Source organism: Dama dama, chromosome 32 (genome assembly GCF_033118175.1).
Source record: "Dama dama isolate Ldn47 chromosome 32, ASM3311817v1, whole genome shotgun sequence".
Taxonomy (NCBI): Eukaryota; Metazoa; Chordata; class Mammalia; order Artiodactyla; family Cervidae; genus Dama; species Dama dama.
The window spans coordinates 31,509,972-31,535,465 of NC_083712.1; the positions used below are offsets into that span (position 1 = coordinate 31,509,972).

Sequence of the window (25,494 nt, forward strand, 5' to 3'; positions counted from 1 at the left end):
ATGTTGGAGCATGCTGTGCATGCCCAACTTTATGGCTCCATGGATCTGACAACATTCAGCTCATGAGCACAGCTCAGGTCTCATGGTCACTTGGTGAGCCATATGTAAGCATTCCAGTCTCTCTAAGACCCAGTAGCAAGCAAGTTTCTCAAAACGGGAATAATCACCCCCAAAGGCTGGCAAAATTTGCTCCAAAATCCTAAGGGCTTGTCCTGTGATTCACATAGAGGGGCTGCCAAAGGCTCCAAACAGCGTCCTCATCTGCCACTTCAAGCCCCTTTCCATCTGCTGGCTTGTGTGGCCCAGTGGCAGGGCAGTTTGCACTGCATCCTGGCTTTGCCGCAGAGCCTCCTCTTGCTCTGGACCCAATTCCAAACCAGCAGCTTTGGTGCGGGGCGGGGGGGAGGCGGGTCACCCAGTAAACAGGCTGGAGTCATACACTCTGAGGAATAAATGAAAGTTGCTCAGTCATGTCTGACCCTTGGCGACCGCATGGACTGTAGCCTGCCATGCTCCTCTGTCCATGGAATTCTCTAGGCCAGAATACTGGAGCGACTAGCTGTTCCCTTCTCCAGGGGATCTTCCCAACCAAGGGATGGAACCCAGGTATCCTGTATTGCAGGTGGATTCTTTCCTGTCTGAGCCACCAGGGAAGCCCAAGAATACTGGAGTGGGTAGCCTAAACCTTCTCTAGGGGATATGTCTCCTCTAAAACCCAAAGAGACCCACTAGGCTTCATGCCTCTTTTTTGACTGTAGGAGGGCCAGATGCAACAACTTATTCTTCACCTTAGGAGGGATGTCTCGACATGCCCTAGAAATTTCACTGAGGCCGAAGACCCCATCCTCAGACATGCAAATATCTTACTAATAAGTCTACTGTCATTACAAACTCTTGCTTACTAGGTCCAATCAGAATTCTATCCTCCAGAATTTGCTGCCGGTCCAGTGGTTAGGACTCTGCACTTTTGCTACTAAGGGCCCAGGTTCAATCCCTGGATAGGAAACTAAGACCCCACAAACTGCATGGCACAGCCAAAAATTTAAAAAGATAATATCCTCAATGTGATGGGCCAATGTGGTATCTTACAGAAAAGAAATCTATATCTCTGTGGACTAATTATAGGAGTCTAGGAAGCTGACATGCTGATTTAGGACAGTGTAAACCCCATCACGGTTCTTTGACTGAATATAATGCTTTGTCTTCTCCTGTTACTTTCATGTTGTAAATTAACTCAGATCTGCCCCTTAGAGCAGCCTCTCTCTCCTCTTCAATTTGGCATTCTCATTGTGCTGCTGCTGCTGCTGCTAAGTCGCTTCAGTCGTGTCCGACTCTGTGCGACCCCATAGATGGCAGTCCACCAGGCTCCCCCATCCCTGGGATTCTCAAGGCAAGAACACTGGAGTGGGTTGCCATTTCCTTCTCCATTCTCATTGTAGTAGGCTGAATAATGACTTCCCAAATATTTCCACATCCTAAATCCAGAGCCCATGAAAGTGACCTTATATGACCACATTGACTTCGTAGATATGATTAAATTAGGGATTTTGAGATGGGGAGATTAGGGAGGGAGGAGCCAAGATGGCGGAGGAGTAGGACGGGGAGACCACTTTCTCTCCTACAGATTCATCAACAGAATAACTGAACGCAGAGCAAACTTCACAAAACAACTTCTGATCACTAGCTGAGGTCATCAGGCGCCCAGAAAAGCAGCCCATTGTCTTCGAAAGGAGGTAGGACAAAATATAAAGATAAAAAGTGAGACAAACGAGCTAAGGATGGAGATCCGTCCCGGGAAGGGAGTCTTAGGCGGCATTGCTTGGGGTAGGGTCCGGGCCTGAGTGCCCTGAGGACAATCGGAGGGAGCTTCTGTGAGATGGGGAGATTATCCTGGGTTATTTGGGTGGGCCTGAGTAATCACAATGGTCCTTTTTAAGAGTGAAGCAAGAGGCGTCACAGGCAGACAGAAGGTGATGTGATGGTGAAAGCCGTAATTGGACTGATGGGCTTTGGTGATGAGGGCATTATAAGTCAAAGAATATTGGCAGCTACAGAAGCTGAAAGAGTCAAGTAAACATTATGCCCTGGGAGCCCCCAGCAGAGACCAGCACGGTCAACTCCTTGATTTTAGCCCAGTGACATGGACTGCAAACACCTCACCCCAGAACTTTAAATGAGAGAATAAATTTACTTTGTGGAAACTTATTATAGCAGCTGTAGGAAACTAAGACACTCTGCTTAAGGCTCTGAGGCCAGCCTGTGCTGTGAACTGTGATTGTGAAAAGTGAGGAGGACATCTTTGGGACTGTAGAATCCATTCCATGGCCTCCCATTCAATATGAACCATGCCATTTTGTGAACTGATCCTTGGAGGGGGTCATGATTAGTTCAAGCCCAACTTCCTTACAGCTGGTTGATTCAGGAGCACAAACTCAAGTCAATCAGTGCGCAGAGTTCTCCTGGCAATAGGGATTTATTTAGAAGTGGGTATGTGATCCAACTGGGGCCAATGAGATACAGGGAGAAACAAAGACCCATCTTTCTCTTCTGTTTTCTATTTTACTAAGAAAGAAGAAGAAATTAACCCCACTTGCTCCCACCTGCTTCTCTTTACGTGAGATAATAAACCCTTTTTGTTAAAGAAAAACAAAAAGAAAGAAGAAGCAATCAAGAGTCTTTCTCAATCTCCCACCATGATGTATAGCCATTTATTGCATCTGTGCTCATACACTCTGCCTTTTTCTGTGGTACTAAGGAAGAATTACCAGTTACTGCCCTCTTGATTTGAGTCCTTTTACCTACTTAAGGACATATAGCCCCAGGAATTCTTCCCTCTATCTACTGAAATGTGAATTTCTCCCTCTACACTAGATTCTTCTTATCAGCATAAAAATATGCTTGTATTTTTGCCATCCTAAAAATGCCTCTCTTTAGTGACTAATAGTGGGTATGCAGTTTCTTTTTGGGTAGTGGAAATGTTCTAAAATGGATTATGGCAATGGTTACACAACTCTGAATCTACTAAAAACCATGGGTGTTTGCACTTCAGATGGGTGAACTGAATGTATGTGAAGTGTCTCTCAAAAGAGCTATTATTTTGAAAAGAGGATATTGGCAAATATGATACTCTAAATGTTTGAAATTGGGTAGGGCAGGTCACAATGATATTTTAACTACTTTAATAGAATATCTGAGAACATTTGCAAACTTATTCTATAAAATGATATAAATAGCATCTATTCATTAATAAAAAACATGATAAAAAGAAAACAAATATAAAAAATAAGTGTATCCATAAAAAAGCCGTCTCTTGACCCTAACTCCTCCCTCCAGTTGCTATTTTCTTCTTCTTCTTCTCTTGGCACTAAAGTTTCCTTTTAAAATTGCCTTTACTTTTTTTCAAAAAAAAAAAAAAAACATTTATTGGAGTATATTGGCTTTACAACATTGTGTTAGTTTCTGCTGTACGGTGAAGTGAATCAGCTATACATACACATATATCCCCTCATTTTTTTTATTCCCTTCCCATTTAAGTCATCACAGAGCACTGGGTAGTTTCCTGTGCTATACAGTAGGTTCTCATTGGTCATCTATTTTATACATAGTATCAGTAGTGTATATATGTCAATTCCAATCACCCAATTCATCCCATCTCCCCTTTCCCTCTTGGTGTAAATACGGTCATTCTCTTCCATCCTTCCTTTCCCCCACACTCTATTGAACCTATCACCTCAACACTTCAACAAAACCGCTCTTCGGGGTTGCCAGTAACTTCCATGTAGTTAAATTTCATCATCAGGGCGGGGGCTAAAAAAAAAAAAAAAAATTTCATCATCAGTTCTTAATCCTGATCTTACTTGTCCTGTCAGTTGTATTTGACCCAGTTTACCATCTCCTTCCCTGTCTTCCTTTATCTCAATTATGGCTACAAGAGTACTTATAACAAGCCACCCCCAAACTTAGGAGTTTAAAACATTTTTGCTTATTCATCTGTGAATCACATGAGTTTTCTGATCTAGGCTTGGCTCAGCTGGGCTGGGTGGGCTCCAAGCAGCAGGATGGGTTCAGATCTGTTCTAGAAGTCTCTAAACTTTCTTGGACCAGTGTGCTAACTAGGTTATGTTTCTCTCTTGCTGATCATACACTTCAAGAAGGCAAGTGCAAACACAGGATGCCTCTAAGGTCTAGGCTCAGAACTGGCATGGACACCTCCACCATCATTCTGCCAGCCAAAGAAAATCATGCCTTTGAGCACCAAATCAGAGAGCTGGTGAATATGCTCTATCTTTAAGGGGAGTATTTACAAAGTAACTTGGCAAAAAGCACGGACACAAGGGAACTAAGGCCTCTCATTTGATTGATTGTATAGGACTTCCGCAACAGCTCAGTGGTAAAGAATCCATCTGCAATGCAGGAGACACAGGAGATGCAGGTTCAATCCTTGGGCCAGGAAGATCCCCTGGAGAAGGAAATGGCAACCCATTCCAGTATTCTTGCCTGGAGAGTCCCATGGATGGCGAGCTTGATGGGCTACAGTCCACAGGGTCGCAGAGTCAGACATGACTGAAGCGACTTAGCACACACATTCCTCCTTGAATCACTTTCTTCATTCGTTTCCAGAATACTGCATTCTACTAGTTTTACTCTTACTCCATTGACTGCTTTTCAGCAGTAGAATTATGATGCCTTGAGGCTTCAGTCCTTGGACTTCTTCTCCAGTTTAGTGACTCATTTGGTGATCTCATCTAGTTTTATGGTTTTAGAAATTGTCCATATGCTGATGACTCCATTGTTTGTATCTTCACTGTGACTTCTCGCAACTCCAGACTCATATACCCAACTGTCTAAACTTGTATGCCAAACAGCAAGTTTAAACTTAACAAGTCCAAAAACAAACTCCTGATCTCTCTAAATAGTCCCCCAGGTAATAAATGGCAACTCTCTTTTTTCCAGATGCTCAGGTAAACCCTTGGCATCATTCTTACTTCTTGTCACCACCATCTCTTACATTTTAATGGTCTCTTCCACCATAGAATCTGTTTTCAATACAGCAGCTAGAGCAGTGGTCCCCAATGTTTTTGGCACCACGGACTGGCTAGGCAGAAGGCAATTTTTTCCACGGATCAAGTTGTGGGGGAGGTTTTAGGATGATTCAATCACATTATATTTATTATGCACTTTATTTCTATAATTATTACATCAGCTCCACCGCAGATAATCAGGCATTAGATCCCGGAGGTTGGAGACCCCTGAACTAGAGTAAGCTTTTAGAAATGTAGGTGAGATAAAGCCATTCTTCTGCTCAAAATCTTCGATGGCCACCCATCTCACTTGTGGTCCAGCTGGTAAAGAATCTACCTGCAATGCAGGAGACCTGGGTTTGATCCCTGGGTTGGGAAGATCCCCTGGAGAAAGGAAAGGCTACCTACTCCAGTATTCTGGCCTAGAGAATTCCACAGACTGTGGAGTCCATGGGTTCGCAAAGAGTCGGACACGACTGAGTGACTTTCATTTCAGTACGACTTTATAGTACAATCCAATCTTCTGTTATTCTTTGGCCTCATTTCTTTTCACCTCCTCATTCATTCTGCTCCAACTACATGAACTTCCTTGGTGTTCCTTGAACAAGCCAACTGCTTCCTGTCCCAGGACCTTTGTATCTGTTGTTCCCTTTCCCTGAAACTCTCTTCCCCAGATACAGCCAGGCTTGCTCCTTTAAATCATGACCCTTATTTTTATCACACATTTCCCCAGCTGTTTTTTCTGTTTCTTATTTTTTATCACCACCTGACAAGCCATAGGTTTTTACCTATTTGCTTATTGTCTATGTCTTCTCGGTGGATATGTAAGCTTCATGAGAACAAGACTTTTTGTTTTGTTCATGGTTATATTCTCAGAATGTAAAACTGTGCCTGGCATTTGATACATATAAGTATTTGATGAATGACCAGATGGATGGATAGATGACATTGAAGAATTTGGTTAACCTGGTATTAATAAAATCTGCTTGATTCACTGTGGTTGAGCTTAATGACTACTAAAACTAACCTGACAGACCTTAAATGTCTCAATAAAAAGTGACTGCCTAACAAGTATTATTATTAATAGCATGATGGGTATGATGGAATGACTCAGAAGTACATATACAGAGGAAAAAGAGGTCAAGGATTCCCTTGCTCTTTTTTCACCTATCTGTCTAGCTACTTTCTATGTCTCCTTGAAGCACAACAATTTCTTTAAAAACATTTATTTTATTTTAATTCTTTTTTTAAAATTTTGGTCATGCTGCATGGCTTGTGAGATTCTAGCTCCCTGACCAGGGGTTGAACCCAGGCCCTTGGCAGCGTGAGCATGGAGTCCAAACACTGGACGTCTAGAGAATTCCCCACAGCCACTTCTTAGAAGCTATTTCCAGTAAAAACAATGGGGCTACAGGGAGTCATTTTACCTGTGAAAAGAAGTCATATCTCTGCAAATCGGGGTCAGAGAAAGCTCCAGAAGAGACCTGGGTTTCACAGAGTGGACAGGCATTAATTTAACTCCTGGCGTCCAAACAAGGGTCCTGGAGTTATTACAGAACATAGAAGAGGGTAGGTGTTAAAAGCCCAGATGCCAGAGCCAAAATATGTTGCTTCAAATGGTGGTTCCACACTATTAAGTGTCCTGTGACCTTGGGCAAGCAACCTAAATTTTCAGTTCTTCCCTTTATCATCTGTGCAATGCCTTTAATAACAGTAGAGTTATTGAGAAGATGGCAGACTTCCCTGGTGGCTCAGACAGTAAAGAATCTGCCTGCAATGTGGGAGACGTGGGTTCGATCCCTGGGTTGGGACAATCCCCTCAAGAAGGTAATGGCAACCCACTCTAGTATTCTTTCCTGAAGAATTCCATGGACAGAGGAGTCTGGTGGGCTAAGGAGTTGTAATTACAACAATGTAATTGTTGTACAATTGTAATTACAACATTGTTGTTGTAATATAATCGTTAGTGCAGAGTTTAAACTGAGTTGTTTGTTCTGTAATCATCGGTTCTGGGCTTAAAGTAAAAAACATTTTATGTGACTAAGACTAAGGAATGTAGAAGAAGGAAAAAAAAAAAAATGTTTGCCCTTTGTTCCTCCTTGAGAGCCCCAGACCCCTCTCTCCTCAGGGATGCCTGGACTTTTTACCAACCTGCCTAGGGATTGACTCTCTGATAACCCAGCCCTGCATGGGCATTCAAGGAAGGGATGGTGCCATGTCTCAAATAATAAGATCCTAGCTTCAAGATGACCATTGTATCTACTACCATGGGCAGGAATCCCTTAGAAGAAATGGAGTAGCCATCATGGTCAACAAAAGAGTCCCAAATGCAGTACTTGGATGCAATCTCAAAAATGACAGAATGATCTCTGCTTATTTCCAAGGCAAACCATTCAATATCACGGTAATCCAAGCCTATGCCCCAACCAGTAACACTGAAGAACCTGAAGTTGAACGGTTCTATGAAGACTTACAAGACCTTTTAGAACTAACACCCAAAAAAGATGTCCTTCTTGTTATAGGGGACTGGAATGCAAAAGTAGGAAGTTAAGAAACATCTGGAGTAACAAGCAAATTTGACCTTGGAGTACAGAATGAAGCAGGGCAAAGGCTAATAGAGTTTTGCCAAGAGAATGCACTGGTCATAGCGAACACCCTCTTCCAACAGCACAGAAGACTCTACACATGGACATCACCAGATGGTCAACACTGAAATCAGATTGACTATATTCTTTGCAGCCAAAGATGGAGAAGCTCTATACAGTCAGCAAAAACAAGACTGGGAGCAGACTGTGGCTCAGATCATGAACTCCTTATTGCCAAATTCAGACTTAAACTGAAGAAAGTAGGGAAAACCACTAGACCATTCAGGTATGACCTAAATCAAATCCTTTATTACTATACAGTGGAAGTGAGAAATAGATTTAAGGGACTAGATCTGATAGACCGAGTGCCTGAGGAACTATGGATGGAGGTTTGTGACATTGTACAAGAAACAGGAATCAAGACCATCCACATGGAAAAGAAATGCAAAAAAGCAAAATGACCTAAGGAGGCCTTACAAATAGCTGTGAAAAGAAGAGAAGCAAAAAGCAAAGGAGAAAAGGAAAGATATTCCCATTTGAAAGCAGAGTTCCAAAGAATAGCAAGGAGAAATAAGAAAGGTTTCCTCAGGGATCAATGCAAAGAAATAGAGGAAAACAACAGAAAGGGAAAGACTAGAGATCTCTTCAAGAAAATTAGAGATACCAAGGGAACATTTCAGGCAAAGATGCAAAGAAATGGTATGGAACTAACAGAAGCAGAAGATATAAAGAAGAGGTGTCAAGAATACACAGAAGAACTGTACAAAAAAAGATCTTCATGACCCAGATAATCATGATGGTATGATCACTCACCTAGAGCTAGACATCCTCAGAATGTGAAGTCAAGTGGGCCTTTGAAAACATCACTACGAACAAAGCTAGTGGAGGTGATGGAATTCCAGTTGAGCTATTTCAAATCCTGAAAGATGAGGCAGTGAAAGTGCCACACTCAATATGTCAGCAAATTGGGAAAACTCAGCAGTGGCCACAGGACTGGAAAAGGTCAGTTTTCATTCTAATCCCTAAGAAAGGCAATCCCAAAGAATGCTCAAACTGCCACACAATTGCACTCATCTCACATGCTAGTAAAGTAATGCTCAAAATTCTCCAAGCCAGGCTTCAGCAATACATGAACTGTGAACTTCCAGATGTTCAAGCTGGTTTTAGAAAAGGCAGAGGAACCAGAGGTCAACTTGCCAACATCCGCTGGATCATCAAAAAAGCAAGAGAGTTCCAGAAAAACATCTATTTCTCCTTTATTGACTATGCCAAAGCCTTTGACTGTGTGGATCACAATAAACTGTGGAAAATTCTGAAAGAGATGGGAATACCAGACCACCTGACCTGCCTCTTGAGAAACCTGTATGCAGGTCAGGACCCAACAGTTAGAACTTGTCATGGAACAACAGACTGGTTCCAAATAGGAAAAGGAGTACGTCAAGGCTGTATATTGTCACCCTGCTTATTTAACTTATATGCAGAGTACATCATGAGAAACGCTGGTCTGGAAGAAGCACAAGCTGGAATCAAGATTGCCAGGAGAAATATCAATAACCTCAGATATGCAGATGACACCACCCTTATGGCAGAAAGTGAAGAGGAACTAAAAAGCCTCTTGATGAAAGTGAAAGAGGAGAGTGAAAAAGTTGGCTTAAAGCTTAACATTCAGAAAACTAAGATCATGGCATCTGGTCCCATCACCTCATGGGAAACAGATGGGGGGACAGTGGAAACAGTGTCAGACTTCATTTTTCTGGGCTCCAAAATCACTGCAGATGGTGACTGCAGCCATGAAATTAAAAGCTGCTTACTCCTTGGAAGGAAAGTTTTGACCAGCCTAGACAGCATATTAAAAAGCAGAGACATTACTTTGTCAACAAAGGTCCATCTAGTCAAGGCTATGGTTTTTCCAGTGGTCATGTATGGATGTGAGAGTTGGACTGTGAAGAAAGCTAGCACTGAAAAATTGATGCTTTTGAACTATGGTGTTGGAGAAGACTCTTGAGAGTCCCTTGGACTGCAAGGAGATCCAACCAGTCCATTCTAGGGGAGATCAGTCCTGGGTGTTCATTGGACGGACTGATGCTGAAGCTGAAAGTCCAGTACTTTGGCGACCTCATGCCAAGAGTTGACTCACTGGAAAAGACCCTGATGCTGGGAGGGATTGGGGGCAGGAGGAGAAGGGGACAATAGAGGATGAGATGGCTGGATGGCATCACTGACTCAATGGGCATGGGTTTGGGTAGACTCTGGGAGTTGGTGATGGACAGGGAGGCCTGGCGTGCTCCGATTCATGGGGTCGCAAAGAGTCAGACACGACTGAGCGACTGAACCGAACTGATCCTGCTTGAGGACAGTTTCTCCTTTCTGAAAACCTTCTGGCTAATCCTTTTATCTTAAAATGTAAATTATGGGAGAGGGTCTAATAAGATCTTTACAACCTTGAGACATACTTTTGATTTAGTGTAATAACTAATTTAAAAAGTATGTAAGTCCCTTGCTAACACTAGGGATGGGGGCATTCTCCGTCCCCCTTCTGATGTCTATGTCAGAAGCTTTCTCGGTCCCTTTTCACTTTAATAAAATTCTGCTATACAAAAGCTCTTGAGTGATCAAACCTGGTCCCTGGTCCGGAAGGTAAATCTTCTTCGGAAATCACGAATTCGACATGGTTCACCGTAAAGTATCATCTTGGGGGCTCATCCAGGATCTTCAGGACAAGGTGAGAACACCCAGAGCTCTAGCCTCTCTGCTTTCTGAATATACATGTTTTCTGCTTTACTTTACTCTCTGGTGTGCTTGTGTGAATGAACGACACACCATGTGTGAAACAAGTGATGAGCCCTGCTGGGTGATTTTGAGGTGCCTCGTAATGACTGAAGGCAGCCCCCAAAAGGGGAGTCTTGTCGGGGGTTTATACCAACCTGCCAATGCCAACAGACACTCAACCTCCCTGCGAGGGGAGTGGCCAGAGATGGGCAAAGCGTGTGGACCGAACTTTCCTTTCTCAGTCATCCTTTCCCGGTCTCTTTGACCACTTCATAATTGTGTGGGGAATGAGAACTACTAACTTAATCTGTCAGATCAAAGACTTTCGAGGGACTTGTGATCCATGCAGTTACTGTGTACTTTTACTTAGACCTCAAGCTTGGTAGTCACAGGGAACCCAGATTTGCTGGGAGCACGTCTGGGAGCGAGGCGGAACTCTAGCTCCAGGAACGTCTCTCAGGCGAGAGGTCATTCTCTTGGCTGCCTGCCTCCGGGGCCAGCCACCTGAAAGTGAGTCTTTGTCACGGCTGTGCCTCCAATCTATGTGGACAGAAGCACTGCTGGTGAACATGAGGTTTTTGAAGACACAGATCGGGAATTGCAGGACCTGGTCAGATTGGAAGTGCAATGGGCTTCTTCCTTTGGTAGTGCTAGCTCTCAGCAGGCCAGAGGAGGCTCTCTGATGGCTTCTGTCTCAACTCCCTAGATATTCTTTCTGTGGTATCTGTGGAAATGAACTGGAAGGACTGGCCCTAGTAGCTTGAGGAAAAAATCACTTTTTCCTCACGGGTCAACCCTTTTGCTATCACATATACTGATGTGGCAATGACTCACCGCTTCTACCTGCGGTCAGGACTATACTCAGGAATGTGTATAGGCACAGGAAAGACGGATGCTTCCCCTAGGAGTCCCAGGAAACATTCCAGGAAAGCTACTCTGCTGCACTCGGGGTGACATCAGAGGAGGCATGAAAATCAAACAAGGTCCTGGTGGTAAGGAACTGGAAATCAATCTGGGATGCCATCAAGTCTACCCCTGGTGCATCTCCACCCCACCCCAGTGGTAGAACCGGGAGGGACGAGGAAGATGCCTGTGTCAGTAAGGGAGAGACTAAGTCCAGCCAGGGAAGGAAAGTTTTGGTGGAGTCTGTCTACATCCCCATATTGAGCAGGGAAGGATGCCTCTGGTGGAAAGAAGCCACGGCTGTGGATGCCACTTTTTTCTCTCTTACAGATAGGAGCTAACAGTTCCAGAACCACTTCTTTAAAATGTATTTGAAAAACTGGGACAAGTTTGACCCCCAGAGTTTAAAAAAGACACTCTTGATCTTCTTCTGTGATACTGAATGGCCACAGGATCCTTTAGAAGATGGGGAACGCTGGCCTGTTGAAAGGTCTCTTAATTATGATACTGTTTTGCAGCTAGACTGGTTCCGCGGAAAACAAGAGAAATGGGTAGAAGTGCCATATATGTTGCTCTTTATCTCTCTGCGCGACATGCCAGACTTGTGTCCTAAGGGTTCAGATTTGGGTGTGAAACCTACAGCTGCCTCCTGTTCTCTTACTTTGCCCCTGTATCTGGAGCTCCCAACTGAGCAGGTTGAGAATTAGGGTGCCCTTCCAGAAGGGTTTGCCTCAGTCTCGGTAGAAACTCAAACAGTCCCAAATGTGGTTGAGACTATTCAGAGGATCCAAAAAGTACATCAAATCCTTTATGGGACTAACTTTACTTTATGAGCTTACTTGGATAGTTGCAATACATGTCTTGGGACAGAAGCTGACTCCTGACTCCAGAGCTTGAGTTTTGGGGGAAGCTACTACTTTTGGAGATGAATGGCTTAAAGGTAAGCAGAAAGAAGGAACATGAAATAGTCTTCCTCCCTACTGGGAGCCAAGCAGTTCCCATAACAGAGTCACTTTGCTGGATGTATTCTTGAAGGACTCAAGCGAGCGCGCACTGACTTTAAACTATGCTAAGCTGGCTGACGTAGAACAGGGAGAGAAGGAAACTCCTGGTAAATTCCTAGATAGACTATGGGAGGCTCTCCGAAAGTATACCAACGTTGATCTTGAAACTACAGAGGGAGAAATGATCTTAAAAAATAGATTTCTCACTCAGTTGGCTTCAGATATCTGCTGAAAGTTACCAAAACAGGAGTTTGGACCAAATCAGTCTTTAGAAAAACTGTTGCAGCTGGCTCAGACAGTATATTATGGTAGGGAAAATAAGGATGAAAATAGGAAAAATGAACCAGACAAAAGACTGACAGCCCAACAATGGCTATTAGACCTGCTCTGAAACAGCCTGAAAAAAAAATGCCCAGAGGGACCCAGGTGAAAAGGGATGGACTTGTTATTACTGTGGGAAGGAGGGGGATCTCAAGCGGAATTGCCCTCAAGTGGGATTGCCCTCAAGCATCTAAGCCGCCCCCAGCTCCATGTCTGGTCTGCAAGGACCTCATTGGTGAAGAGACTGCCCTCCAAGGTGTAGGCCCCAGGGGTCAGACTCTCAAGGCAATTGGGACTGAAGGTACCTGGGCATCGCCACACAAGCTCCCATCCTAATTACACCTGAGGAACCCCGGGTATGAATAACTGTGAGGGGCCAATCCATGGATTTCTTTTGGACACTGGGGCAACTTTCTCTGGGCTCACTGAAACCCCTGGTCCGCATTCCTCCTGATCCACTACACTAATGGGACTGTCAGGACGAGCCAAACGCTATCATTTCAGTCATCCTTCAAGCTGCAACTGGGACTTTGTGCTATTTTCTCGAGTTTCTGGTTGTGCTGGAGTCTCCCTCACCCCTTCTGAGGAGGGATATACTGAGCAAGGTCCGGGCCTTTGTTTTCATGAATATGGAACCTGCTCTTTTAACTAAAGAAAGTGTAAATCCTACAGTGGGGGGCTGATGAAAAAACTGTGGGTTGAGCACAAAATACTGTTCCTATCGTTATCAAGCTCAAAGACCCTCACTTATTTCAAAAGCAGTATCCACTAAAGGCTGAGGTTAAGGAAGGGTTAAAATCCATCATTGAAAATTTAAAGAACAGAGGCTATTAATTCCCTGTAACAGTCCATACAACACTCCTATTTTGGGTGTGAAAAAAGTCAAATAATACATGGAAACTTGTTCAAGATATGCAAATAAGTGCCTAATCCTTATACTTTGTCTGAAATTCCTAAACAAGTCATATATGACCTTAAGAAAATTGAGAGAATTCTTGGACATTACAGGCTATTGCTGCATTTGGATTCCGGGTTATGGGGAACTTGCCTAGCCTTTATATAAACTGGTTTTAGAAAAGACAGAGGAACCAGAGATCAACTTGCCAACATCCGCTGGATCATCAAAAAAGCAAGAGAGTTCCAGAAAAACATCTATTTCTGCTTTATTGACTACGCCAAAGCCTTTGACTGTGTGGATCACAATAAACTGTGGAAAATTCTGAAAGAGATGGGAATACCAGACCACCTGACCTGCCTCTTGAGAAACCTGTATGCAGGTCAGGACCCAACAGTTAGAACTTGTCATGGAACAACAGACTGGTTCCAAATAGGAAAAGGAAGGCTGTATATTGTCACCCTGCTTATTTAATTTATATGCAGAGTACATCATGAGAAACGCTGTGCTGGAGGAAGCACAAGCTGGAATCAAGACTGCCAGGAGAAATATCAATAACCTCAGATATGCAGATGACACCACCCTTATGGCAGAAAGTGAAGAGGAACTAAAAAGCCTCTTGATGAAAGTGAAAGAGGAGAGTGAAAAAGTTGGCTTAAAGCTTAACATTCAGAAAACTAAGATCATGGCATCTGGTCCCATCACCTCATGGCAAATAGATGGGGAGACATTGGAAACAGTGTCAGGCTTTATTTTTCTGGGCTCCAAAATCACTGCAGATGGTGACTGCAGCCATGAAATTAAAAGCTGCTTACTCCTTGGAAGGAAAGTTTTGACCAACCTAGACAGCATATTAAAAAGCAGAGACATTAGTTGGTCAATAAAAGTCCATCTAGTCAAGGCTATGGTTTTTCTAGTAGTCATGTAAGGATATGAGAGTTGGACTATAAAGAAAGCTGAGCACCGAAGAACTGATGCTTTTGAACTATGGTGTTGGAGAAGACTCTTGAGAGTCCCTTGGACTGCAAGGAGATGCAACCAGTCCATTCCTAAAGGAGATCAGTCCTGGGTGTTCATTGGTAGGACTGATGTTGAAGCTGAAACTCCAATACCTTGGCTACCTGATGTGAAGAGCTGACTCATTTGAAAAGATCCTGATGCTGGGAACGATTGAGGGCAGGAGGAGAAGGGGACGACAGAGGATGAGATGGTTGGATGGCATCACTGACTCAATGGACATGGGTTTGGGTGGACTCCGGGAGTTGGTGATGGACAGGGAGGCCTGGCCTGCTGTGGTTCATGGGGTCACAAAGAGTCGGACACGACTGAGCAACTGAACTGAACTGAAACTTCTCTCCTACAGGCTCCAACTTTTAGCTGTCTCACAGGATCAGAGTTTAGTTTGTTACTGAAAAAGGCTATGGCCACACGGAATAAGGGTAATTGTTACTAATGCCTAAAGCTCATAAGTTTACTAATGGGCAAAATGTTATTGTACTAACTTCTCATGATGTAGGTGGGATCTTAAACTCTAAAGTTTAAGGCAATAGTGCTCCACCTTTAAAGCTGCTGTAACTCAAGGGGTGTTGAAAGCTCTAGGAATAGAATATCACTAACACTGTTCCTGGAGACCCCAATCCTCAGGAAAGTTGAAAAGGCTAATGACATTATTAAGAGGCATCTGTGTAAGCTAACTCAGGAAACACAGGACAGTTAGTTTAAAGTTTTACCCATACCATTAATGAGGGTTTGAACTGCCCCTAAGAAGAATGGACTGTCTCTAAGGCAGACTGTCTTTGTGCACAGATATTTCCATAGATCCTGAAGCCTTAGAATTAAGTATGTGACTCAGCTTTTAGCTTTTCAACAGACATTACTGGGAGGCTAACTCCTGACCCAGCCTTTGAGTCAAATAAGCTGCTATTTGAGCCAGGAACCAAGATGGGCCTGAGAATCTAGGTGGGCTTGCTTTTGCTGACTCCAAAAGTCATGAGTGTGCCATTTGACCCTCAAGACAGCGACTTCCTGTCCTGGACTCATTCCTACGGTGCATTCCACAATCGGTCTAATTGCTGGGTCGGCGGAGCACTCCCCTCCTCACCAATTGAAGACTTCCCATGGTGGGTTTCTCCACTTAAAGGAAAGGACTTTCTTCAACTCTGTGATGACATCTAACAAGCCTAAGATGGACTGATGTAACTATGGACATAATGTGACTTTTAATTTTGATTATGTTTTAACTTGGTTTAATGACTATTTTGCCTTACATCTGTAACTGTATAATGGGGTTTGTTTCTAACCATCTGAAAGCTTTTAAGTTATAAATGGTTGTTCAAGCTCCTATGAGTGCCACAACCTCCTCAAACTATTACTTGGTACCCCTGGATCAAAGACCCTCAATATGAGGGTTAGGAGAATATGTTGCCTCAACAATTCAGGGATGATGCCCCTCAACAGCAGGAAGTAGTTATGCAATGAAAATGATGCTCCTTTCCCGTGGCAATGTAATTCTCCTAAAAGAAAAGGGGGGAATAAGAGAGTCAATTCCTAGGCAGGTTGACAAGAAATTTGGGCCCCCAAGGAGAGAGGGGTCTGGGGTTCTCAAGGATGAGATGATGTTAGTTGCTTGAGTCATGTCCAACTCTTTGCAACCCCATGGAATGCAACCTGCCAGGCTTCTCTGTTGATGGGATTCTCCAGGCAAGAATACTGGAGTGGGTTGCCATTTCCTTCTCTAGGGGATCTTTCCAACCTGGGGATTGAACCAGGGTCTCCAGCATTGCAGGCAAATTCTTTACCATCTGAGCCACCAAGGAAGCCTCAAGGAGGAAATAGGGGTCTGGAATTCTCAAGGAAGAGGAAAGGACAATCATCCTTTTGTTTTTTTCTCTATATTCCTTAGTCTTAGCCACATAAAATGTTTTTTTCTTTAAGCCTAGAACTGATGATTACACAACAAACAACTCAGTCTAAACTCTGTACTAAGGATTATATTACAATAATGTATCCTGCTTGAGGACAGTTTCTCCTTCCTGAAAACCTTCTGGCTAATCCTGTTATCTTAAAATGTCCATTATGGGAGTGAGTCTAGTGAGATCTTTACAACCTTGAGACATTCTTTTGATTTAGTGTAATAACTAATTTAAAAAGTATATAACTCCCTTGTTAACACTAGGGATGGGGGCATTCTCCATTCCCCTTCTGATGTCTATGTGAGAAGCTTTCTCTGCCCTTTTTCACTTTAACAAAACTCTGCTACACATAAGCTCTTGAGTGATCAGACAACCTGGTCCCTGGTCTGGAAGGTAAATCTTCTATTCAGAGATCACAAATCAGACACCATTCACTGTAAGCTATCACTTACATGCTGCTTAGTACCCTAGATGCACTGGCCTTGGAGCACTCACATTGTGTTCACATCTGCTGATGGATCTGTCTCCCCCACTAGACCATAAACCTTCAATGTGTAGAGCCAGGTCCAATTCATTTTGATAATCTCTGCCTGGCATGGCACCTGGCACCTAGAAAACACTTTCGAGCCTATAGGGGCCAAGGTCTACTGAGTAAAGTCATCTAGATCTCAATCACTAAAAGGAATGGTAGAGAATAATTGCCCTCTCACAATACCAAGTAGCAGGAACTATGCAAATCCAGTTTATTGTCACATGGAAAAATAAGCCAGGGGCTTCATATCACCGGATTTTCCAAAGCCCTTTATTCATTTTCTATTGCTGCTATAACAATTAACAACCTTAATTCCATCTGCAACCTTGAATCCACTTTGCCATGTAAGGTAACATATTCACAGATCCCCAGGATCAGGGCATGGCTATACTTGGGGTGCTATTATTTGGCCTACTGCAAGTCCCAAATATAGACAGAAAAATAAATGCTGGATTGTTCTATGCTTTCTCTGATATACGGCCTTTCATTTGTTGGGTTGGCTTTTTCTCTCTCAGGCTATAGGTCCTTCTCATGTATTTGGTGACTCATTGTGTAACCGCATCTTCTCCGGGAGATTGTAGCAAACGTTCACTGACTCCAGGAACTATGGCTATGTGGGTTTCCCGGAGTTGACTATGGTTTTTCCGGCTCTGTAGTTTCTCAGTATTGTGGGCAGAATCTTTGGAGGGAGAAACATGCAAACTTCCACACTGAGGAGCCCTCCTTTGCAGAATCTCCACCTCCCCCACATCATGACTACATCCAGAAGGGAAGATTTCCCTCTTCTTTTCCAGTTTCCAAGCTTTTTTTTCCTTTAAGATACTATGAAAAGAGACGTATGAGAGGCTAGAGATCAACATTAGCAGGTGAAAAGGAACCTACTTGTAATTGGGCAGGCAAAACCAGTCCTGTCTCCCAGGTAACCTTTAATGTCCCATACCAGAGGCCTTCTCCAGTTTTTGATAATAAGAGCTGACATTTACATAGCATTTAGCAAGTGCCAGAAGCTGTTCTAAGCAATTTGGCATATATTAACTCATTTATTTCTCCCAACTCTTAATATCCCCACCTTGCAGATGGGTCTACAGACGTTGAATAACTTCTGGATTATTCAATGTTTTATTCTGAGCAACATCAAAACAAAAGCAAGGTATGAAGGAATGGGCAACAGCCAGAGAAACTGCACACACACATACCATTTAGCTCAAACAGCTTCTACTCATTTATTTCCTTCAACCAGCCAAACAGTGCAAGCAGGCAAGAGGAGAAGTGGGTGGAATCCTGTTCCAGGATGGACTAGTGCCTCTCACTCCCTTGGGTGCCGCTTATTCTCGCAGAATCAGTGTTCATCAAGGCTTGGCTGGCTGGCACACTGTTCTGATTAGGGAGGCTGAGCCCTCAGGCTTTGCCTCACTATTGGTCTGCAGCAGCATCAGCCCTATTCTGATTGCTGTGCTGTGCTTAGCCGCTCAGTCCTGTCTGACTCTTTGTGACCCTATGGACTGTAGCCCACCAGGCTCTTCTTTTGTGTGTGTGTGTGTGTTTAAGGTGTGCACTTTATTGAACTGGTCTCTAGTCAGTGTACAGGAGAGCCCTGGCTGCCTCCGCACCTCAACCCGCTCCCAGGGGGACCAAAAGCCTTCATACATCTCAAGTTGGGGGACAAAAAAAGGGGGCCATGATGGCTGACCATTCAAAATAAAACAAACAAAAAGAACAAGTATTAAGGCGAAGATTAAAAACAAAAATTTTTTTGGAGTACATAATTTACACAAAAGCGATGCTATCACCTCCCCTGTGTGGACTGGGCGAGGACTGGCCCCCTCTCCTTAGGGAGAAGCGGGGTGGCTTTTGGGAAGGCAAAGGACTTCCTGTAACAATGCATCTCACGATATTTGGAATGACTATTTAAAAAAAAGAAAAACAATGTACAATCAAAGTCCTCGGCCACATTGTAGAACTTTGGGGATGCTCAATCCAACCGACTGCTGTCACCTTCACCGTTCCAGTTTTTTTTTTTTTTTTTCGTTCCAGTTTTTAAATCCTGAGTCAAGCGCCAAAAAAATAAAAAATAAAAAAAGACAAAAAAAAAAAAAACAAATAAAGCCATGCCAATCTCATCTCGTTTTCTGCGCAAGTTAGGTTTTGTCAAGAGAAAGGGTGTGACGCAGCCAACAGTCCGCCTAGAAGCACTTGCGGTGGACGATGGCGGGGCCGGACTCATCGTACTCCTGCTTGCTGATCCACATCTGCTGGAAGGTGGACAGCGAGGCCAGGATGGAGCCGCCAATCCACACAGAGTACTTGCGCTCAGGGGGCGCGATGATCTTGATCTTCATCATGCTGGATGCCAGGGCAGTGATCTCTTTCTGCATCCTGTCCGCGATGCCAGGGTACATGGTGGTCCCGCCAGACAGCACCGTGTTGGCGTAGAGGTCCTTGCGGATGTCGACGTCACACTTCATGATGGAAGTGAAGGTAGTTTCGTGAATGCCGCAGGATTCCATGCCCAGGAAGGAAGGCTGGAAGAGAGCCTCGGGGCAGCGGAACCGCTCATTGCCGATGGTGATGACCTGCCCGTCCGGCAGCTCGTAGCTCTTCTCCAGGGAGGAGCTGGAGGCCGCAGTGGCCATCTCCTGCTCGAAGTCCAGGGCAACGTAGCCCAGCTTCCCCTTGATGTCTCGGACGATCTCCCGCTCGGCCGTGGTGGTGAAGCTGTAGCCACGCTCCGTGAGGATCTTCATGAGGTAGTCCGTCAGGTCCTGGCCAGCCAGGTCCAGACGCAGGATGGCGTGGGGGAGGGCGTACCCCTCGTAGATGGGCACAGTGTGGGTGACTCCGTCACCGGAGTCCATCACGATGCCGGTGGTGCGGCCAGAGGCATACAGGGACAGCACAGCCTGGATGGCCACGTACATGGCGGGGGTGTTGAAGGTCTCGAACATGATCTGGGTCATCTTCTCACGGTTGGCCTTGGGGTTCAGGGGGGCCTCGGTCAGCAGCACGGGGTGCTCCTCGGGGGCCACACGCAGCTCGTTGTAGAAGGTGTGATGCCAGATCTTCTCCATGTCGTCCCAGTTGGTGACGATGCCATGCTCGATAGGGTACTTGACGGTCAGGATGCCTCTCTTGCTCTGAGCCTCATCACCCACGTAGCAGTCCTTCTGGCCCATGCCCACCATCACGCCCTGGTGCCGGGGACGCCCCACGATGGAGGGGAAGACGGCCCGGGGAGCATCGTCGCCCGCGAAGCCGGCCTTGCACATGCCGGAGCCGTTGTCGACCACGAGCGCAGCAATATCATCATCCGTGGCGAACTGGTTGCGGTGTCGGCTGGCGGCGAAGGCGGAGCGGCCAAGGCGAGAGGCCTGTGCTGGCGGAGCGGACGCGGTCTCGGCGGTCCCACCAGGCTCTTCTGTCCATGGGTTTTCTCCAGGCAAGATCACTGGAGTGGGTGGCCATGACCTCCCCCAGGGGATCTTCCCAACCCAGGTCTCCCGCACTGCAGGCAGATTCTTTACCATCTGAGCTGCTGCTGCTGCTGCTGAGTCGCTTCAGTCGTGTCCGACTCTGTGCAACCCCATACACGGCAGCCCACCAGGCTCCCCCATCCCTGGGATTCTCCAGGCAAGAACAATGGAGTGGGTTGCCATTTCCTTCTCCAGTGCATGAAAGTGAAAAGTGAAAGTGAAGTCGCTCAGTCGTGTCCGACTCTTCACGACCCCACGGACTGCAGCCCACCAGGCTCCTCTGTCCATGGGATTTTCCAGGCAAGAGTACTGGAGTGAGTGCCCCTGCCTTCTCCTCTGAGCCACGAGGGAACTCCAAAGTCACGTAAGCCATTACATTATTACATATGCATTATTATATATAGTTATATCATAGTTACATCATTTCCACATCAATATATTCCAGAACTTTGGAGAACTTTCCTAAACATGTTTATGACTTTGGAAGTTTTTCTAAACTTGTTTATAACCTTTGGAACTTTTCTAAACTTGTTTATGACCAGGTGTTTATCTTTTTTGAATGAGAAAGCCATGTGTGCTAATCCTTCATGGGGAATATGTGTACGATTTTAATCACTTTTGGAAAAAATGTTTACAAGAAATGCTTTGGGAAAGCTAGTTTACCATTTTTAAAGTACAGCAAATAGATTTTTATTTATCCTTGTTAAAATGTAGAATGAGCCATCCTTTAATCACACACAGCTAGTTAGTGACAAAGTTAGGATTCACATTCAAGCAGTCTAAATGCAGAATCCACATGCTTACTACTAATATTGTCCTGTCATCAATGCCCATGATGCCAGAAGCCCAGGTTTCTCTATGAAGGTATTACTACTACCTAAGCTGAGAGAATGTTTAGCTGAAGATTTATTCAGAAACCCAGGAGAGTAAAGCTATAGGTGAACACAGCCTGGAACTAACAGTTCCTTGTTCCACTCAATACTACTCCCAAGTGTACAGTTCATACCAGAGCAAATCCAGTTCATCAGAGGGCAGACAATAGATGTCTTGTGAGCAACATCCAGAGGACCCTGCTAAGTAAAAGATAAAAATCAACTGCAGGGGGGATGCTAATAAACTAATATATAGGGAATCTTTAAATTATTATAATTTTCTTCCCTTGTAATAAGTTGCTTTACCTAATAAAATTTTCTCTGGCACAATGATTAGCATGCTAATAATAATAATCATGCTAACAGTAGCATGATTGCAACTGTTAGAATTTTTGTTCATCTATCGGTTCAGTTGAGTCACTCAGTCATGCTATTTCAAATCCTAAAAGATGATGCTGTGAAAGTGCTGCACTCAATATGCCAGCAAATTTGGAAGACTCAGCAGTGGCCACAGGACTGGAGAGGGTCAGTTTTCATTCCAATCCCAAAGAATGCTCAAACTACTGCACAATTGCACTCATCTTACACGCAAAATGATGCTCAAAATTGTTCACCTATAGCTTTACAAAAAAAGGTTCTCCTGGGCTTCTGGATAAAACTTCAGCTAAATATTCTCTCAGCTTAGTAGTAATACCTTCATAGAGAAATCTGGGCTTCTGGCATCATGGGCATTGATGACAGAAGGACAACAGTATCTTCTTCTAAGTCCCAGGTGAGGAAATGGCACTGTCTCAGCCAAAAGATAACTTTAGTTTGTGCTGTGGTTGCAGAGGAGGCAATGCAGAGAGCACTGAAGAATAAGTGGACTCAGTACATAGGAGACACTGCCAGTGAACTCGGATCTGGAGCAGATCAGTAGGAAGGATATGGATGGAGTAAACACACCAGGTCTAACGGCAGTAAAGACACCACACAAGTTTATGACTATGTAATTTACAAAGCTTATCCTATGGGGAGAAAAATAAATATCACAACACTGTCCTAAAGATGAGTGACCTTTGAATTGGTGGCTCTTTTGTGTCAGCAATATGGTTTCAAGAGAGTGCTGTGTGCTCACAATTTTATGCCACTTGGACATGATTTTTCTGAAAACATTTTTGAAAATAAGATGCTATACAACTATGATACTCAACAACAGCTACTGGAGATAGTAAGGGCCTGGGAGGAATCTTCAATTTTCAGAAGAAACAATTAAATCTGATTCTCTCTGTTTAAGATTCCTGTTACATGTAAAACAGTGGTATTTATTCCCAGTCACTGTCTTTGCCATAAAGGAAATTGTGAGGTGAATGCTATCAGTAGTCGCTATTAACACTTTATGCGTGACACACAAGAGCATGAAACTAAAAACCGAGATGTCCTTACAAAACACCCTGGTCTTTCAACCCTCACAAAAATGCTATAATAAAATCAGAATTTTAGAATGACAGAGTTGAAGCCTATCTACCATGACTAGCCAGCTAGTAACCACCAGAGATGTGATTCAAGCCCAGGATTGCTTTACTATAAACTCTGAATTTTTTTCATGAGGGTACAGTGCATCCCTCACGGAATTGTGTTTAGATACAAAGCAGCAGGTAATGATATCTGCTCTTTCATGTTTAGAGCTCAACATTAGTGCATACAAACCCAAACCTTATAAATGCTTAATGTTAAGCACTTTTACTACTTTCCAGTGAAGGGGAAAAAATTGCAATTGATTGAATGCATTTTCAGACACTGTTTACCAGTAGAATCAGTTCAGTTCAGTTCAGTTCAGTTGCTCAGTCGTGTCCGACCCTTTGCGACCCCATGAACCGCAGCACACTAGGCCTCCCTGTCCATCACCAACTCCCGGAATTTACTCAAACTCATGTCCATCGAGTCGGTGATGCCCTCCAGCCATCTCATTCTCTGTCGTCCCCTTTTCCTCCTGCCCTCAATCTTTCCCAGCATCAGGGTCTTTTCCAATGAGTCAGTTCTTCACATCAGGTGGCCAAAATATTGGAGTTTCAGCTTCAACATCAGTCCTTTCAAAGAACACCCAGGACTGATCTCATTTAGGATGGACTGGTTGGATCTCCTTGCAGTCCAAGGGACTCTCAAGAGTCTTCTCCAACACCACAGTTCAAAAGCATCAATTTTTCGGTGCTCAGCTTTCTTCACAGTCCAACTGTCACATCCATACGTGACCACTGGAAAAACCATAGCCTTGACTAGACGGACCTTTGTTGGCAAAGTAATGTCTCTGCTTTTTAATATGCGATCTAGGTTGGTCATAACTTTCCTTTCAAGGACTAAGTGTAGAATAGTTTCAGGCAATTCAGCCTTTTTAAAATATCTCTATCCAGCAGAAACTTTTAAGTTTATTTTGTACAGATAAACAGACATATTAGATGCATTTTGAATTAGGGTGAACATTACTATCAGTAACTGGCCATCAGGGTAGCAGGTAACGTAATTCCCATGTTCCCATTCAGGGACAGGGTCACAGTAAAGGGGCCAAAGGGGAGTTATGGACATCTAATGCACATGTTGATTCACCAGCTCCTCAATGCCACCTCGTGCTGTCCATTACGATTCAAAACCAGGAGAATGTGTGAACAGATTTTAGTTACACTGAGGGAAGTTTTTCTATCCAGTCACACATTTGTCAATATGTGAACAATGGCACAAATTTATCAAACAGACGGATAATGTTAGTATTATAATCTGTAACCACAGACTAGATGGCAATAAATGTCATTCATAACATTATGTTTTTGACCTTATTGTATTTAACGGTAGTCATAAATAAACTTACCTACTTATTTGGATGGGAATGTTAGCATCACACTAATTACACTGAATAATGAACATGTGAAAGGACAGTTTATCATGTGGTTTAGTATTCTGCAAAACACAATTTCTACCTGACCCATCTAAATCTTGGGCATTTCTTAAGACACAGAATCTCCATCTATGTCCACTCTCTTGGAATAATGCTATTTTTTTAAAATTTCCATAATGCCTACTTTACTATTAAACAAGAAGCAGGAAATGGAGACCTTAGTGAGATGATCCAAATCATTGATACATTTCTTTCGATGGTAGACAATAAAAAAAGGAAGGTATAGGCAGAGGAAAGAGAAAGAACTGCTGAAGAATGGCTTTTGAAGGTGAGTGATGGGTGTAGCAAGCCGGTTTTTATCTTAGTTTGGGAAGGACAGGGAAGAGGGATGAGAGGAATAAAGAAGAGAAGGTCAGCTAAAAAGAATTCAAAAGAAATGAACATGTTTGTCATTATTTCAGTCGAGTTTAAGGTGAGAAATGAAAGCACAGAGGTAACAACAGAAAAAAACATAACTTTAGTAGTTAACATTTATTGAACTATTAATTCCATTTTTCAGAGGGGAACCTAAGACACAGAGGGGTTAAATAGCTTGCCCAAATCTACATAGCTCGTTCATGGCAGAGCCTCAATTTCAATCCTTGCAATCTGAACTTCTATTTTAAAACGAGGTACTTAACAAAGCACATAAAGTGAGAACTCTCATAGAGAGGGGATATAGAGACCAAGGGATTAACTGAGAGGGGGAGAAGGCTGCATTAATTTTTTTTTTTTTTTTTTTACCAGTAGGCTAATTATGTGTGTTAGTGTCTCAGTCGTGTCCGACTCTTTGCGACCCCATGGACTGTAGCCCATCAGGCTCCTCTGTCCACGAGATTCTCCAGGCAAGAATACTGGAGTGGGTTGCCATTCCCTTCTCCAGGGGATCTTTCCGACCCAGGAATCAAACTTGAGTCTCCTGCATTGCAGGCAGATCTTTACCATCTGAACCACAAGGGAAGCAGACAGAACATTTTGTAAATGTTAGCTCATTTAATTCCGCTAACAATTCTGTGAGATAGATACTAGCTCATTTTTCAGACAGGGGCACTTGACATTTGATAAACGATACATACCTTGCACAGAATTCCATCTCACGCAGGTTCTGCAGCAAGACAAGGAAGCCTGAAGGAGACTTGGCAACAGAATGGAACATGGCAAGGTAAGCAAGTTCAAAGCGAGAAATGCAGGAAAAGTTTCTCACTTAAGCCTAGGCTAGTTCCAGTTTTCAAATCTCCCCGGCCAGCCCGCGAAGGCATCACAAAGCCCGCCCCTCGGGGGCGAGGCCACGCCCCCTTTCGC

General features: G+C 43.9%; 1 protein-coding gene and 1 long non-coding RNA gene across 2 annotated transcripts; both read right to left on the reverse strand.

Moving 5' to 3' along the window:
• Positions 1 to 3,513: 3,513 nt before the first annotated feature.
• LOC133050582 (uncharacterized) lies at positions 3,514 to 25,440 on the reverse strand. The gene is made up of 3 exons (XR_009691646.1): positions 25,269 to 25,440; positions 6,449 to 6,562; positions 3,514 to 3,807 (listed from the first exon to the last, which is right to left on the reverse strand). It is a non-coding gene; the product is annotated as an uncharacterized LOC133050582 (long non-coding RNA).
• LOC133050649 (actin, cytoplasmic 1-like) lies at positions 19,007 to 20,481 on the reverse strand. Its single transcript, XM_061134943.1, has one exon. It carries the CDS (start codon positions 20,464 to 20,466, stop codon positions 19,126 to 19,128), a length of 1,341 nt encoding a protein of 446 aa, XP_060990926.1. The 5' UTR covers positions 20,467 to 20,481; the 3' UTR covers positions 19,007 to 19,125.
• Positions 25,441 to 25,494: the final 54 nt, after the last annotated feature.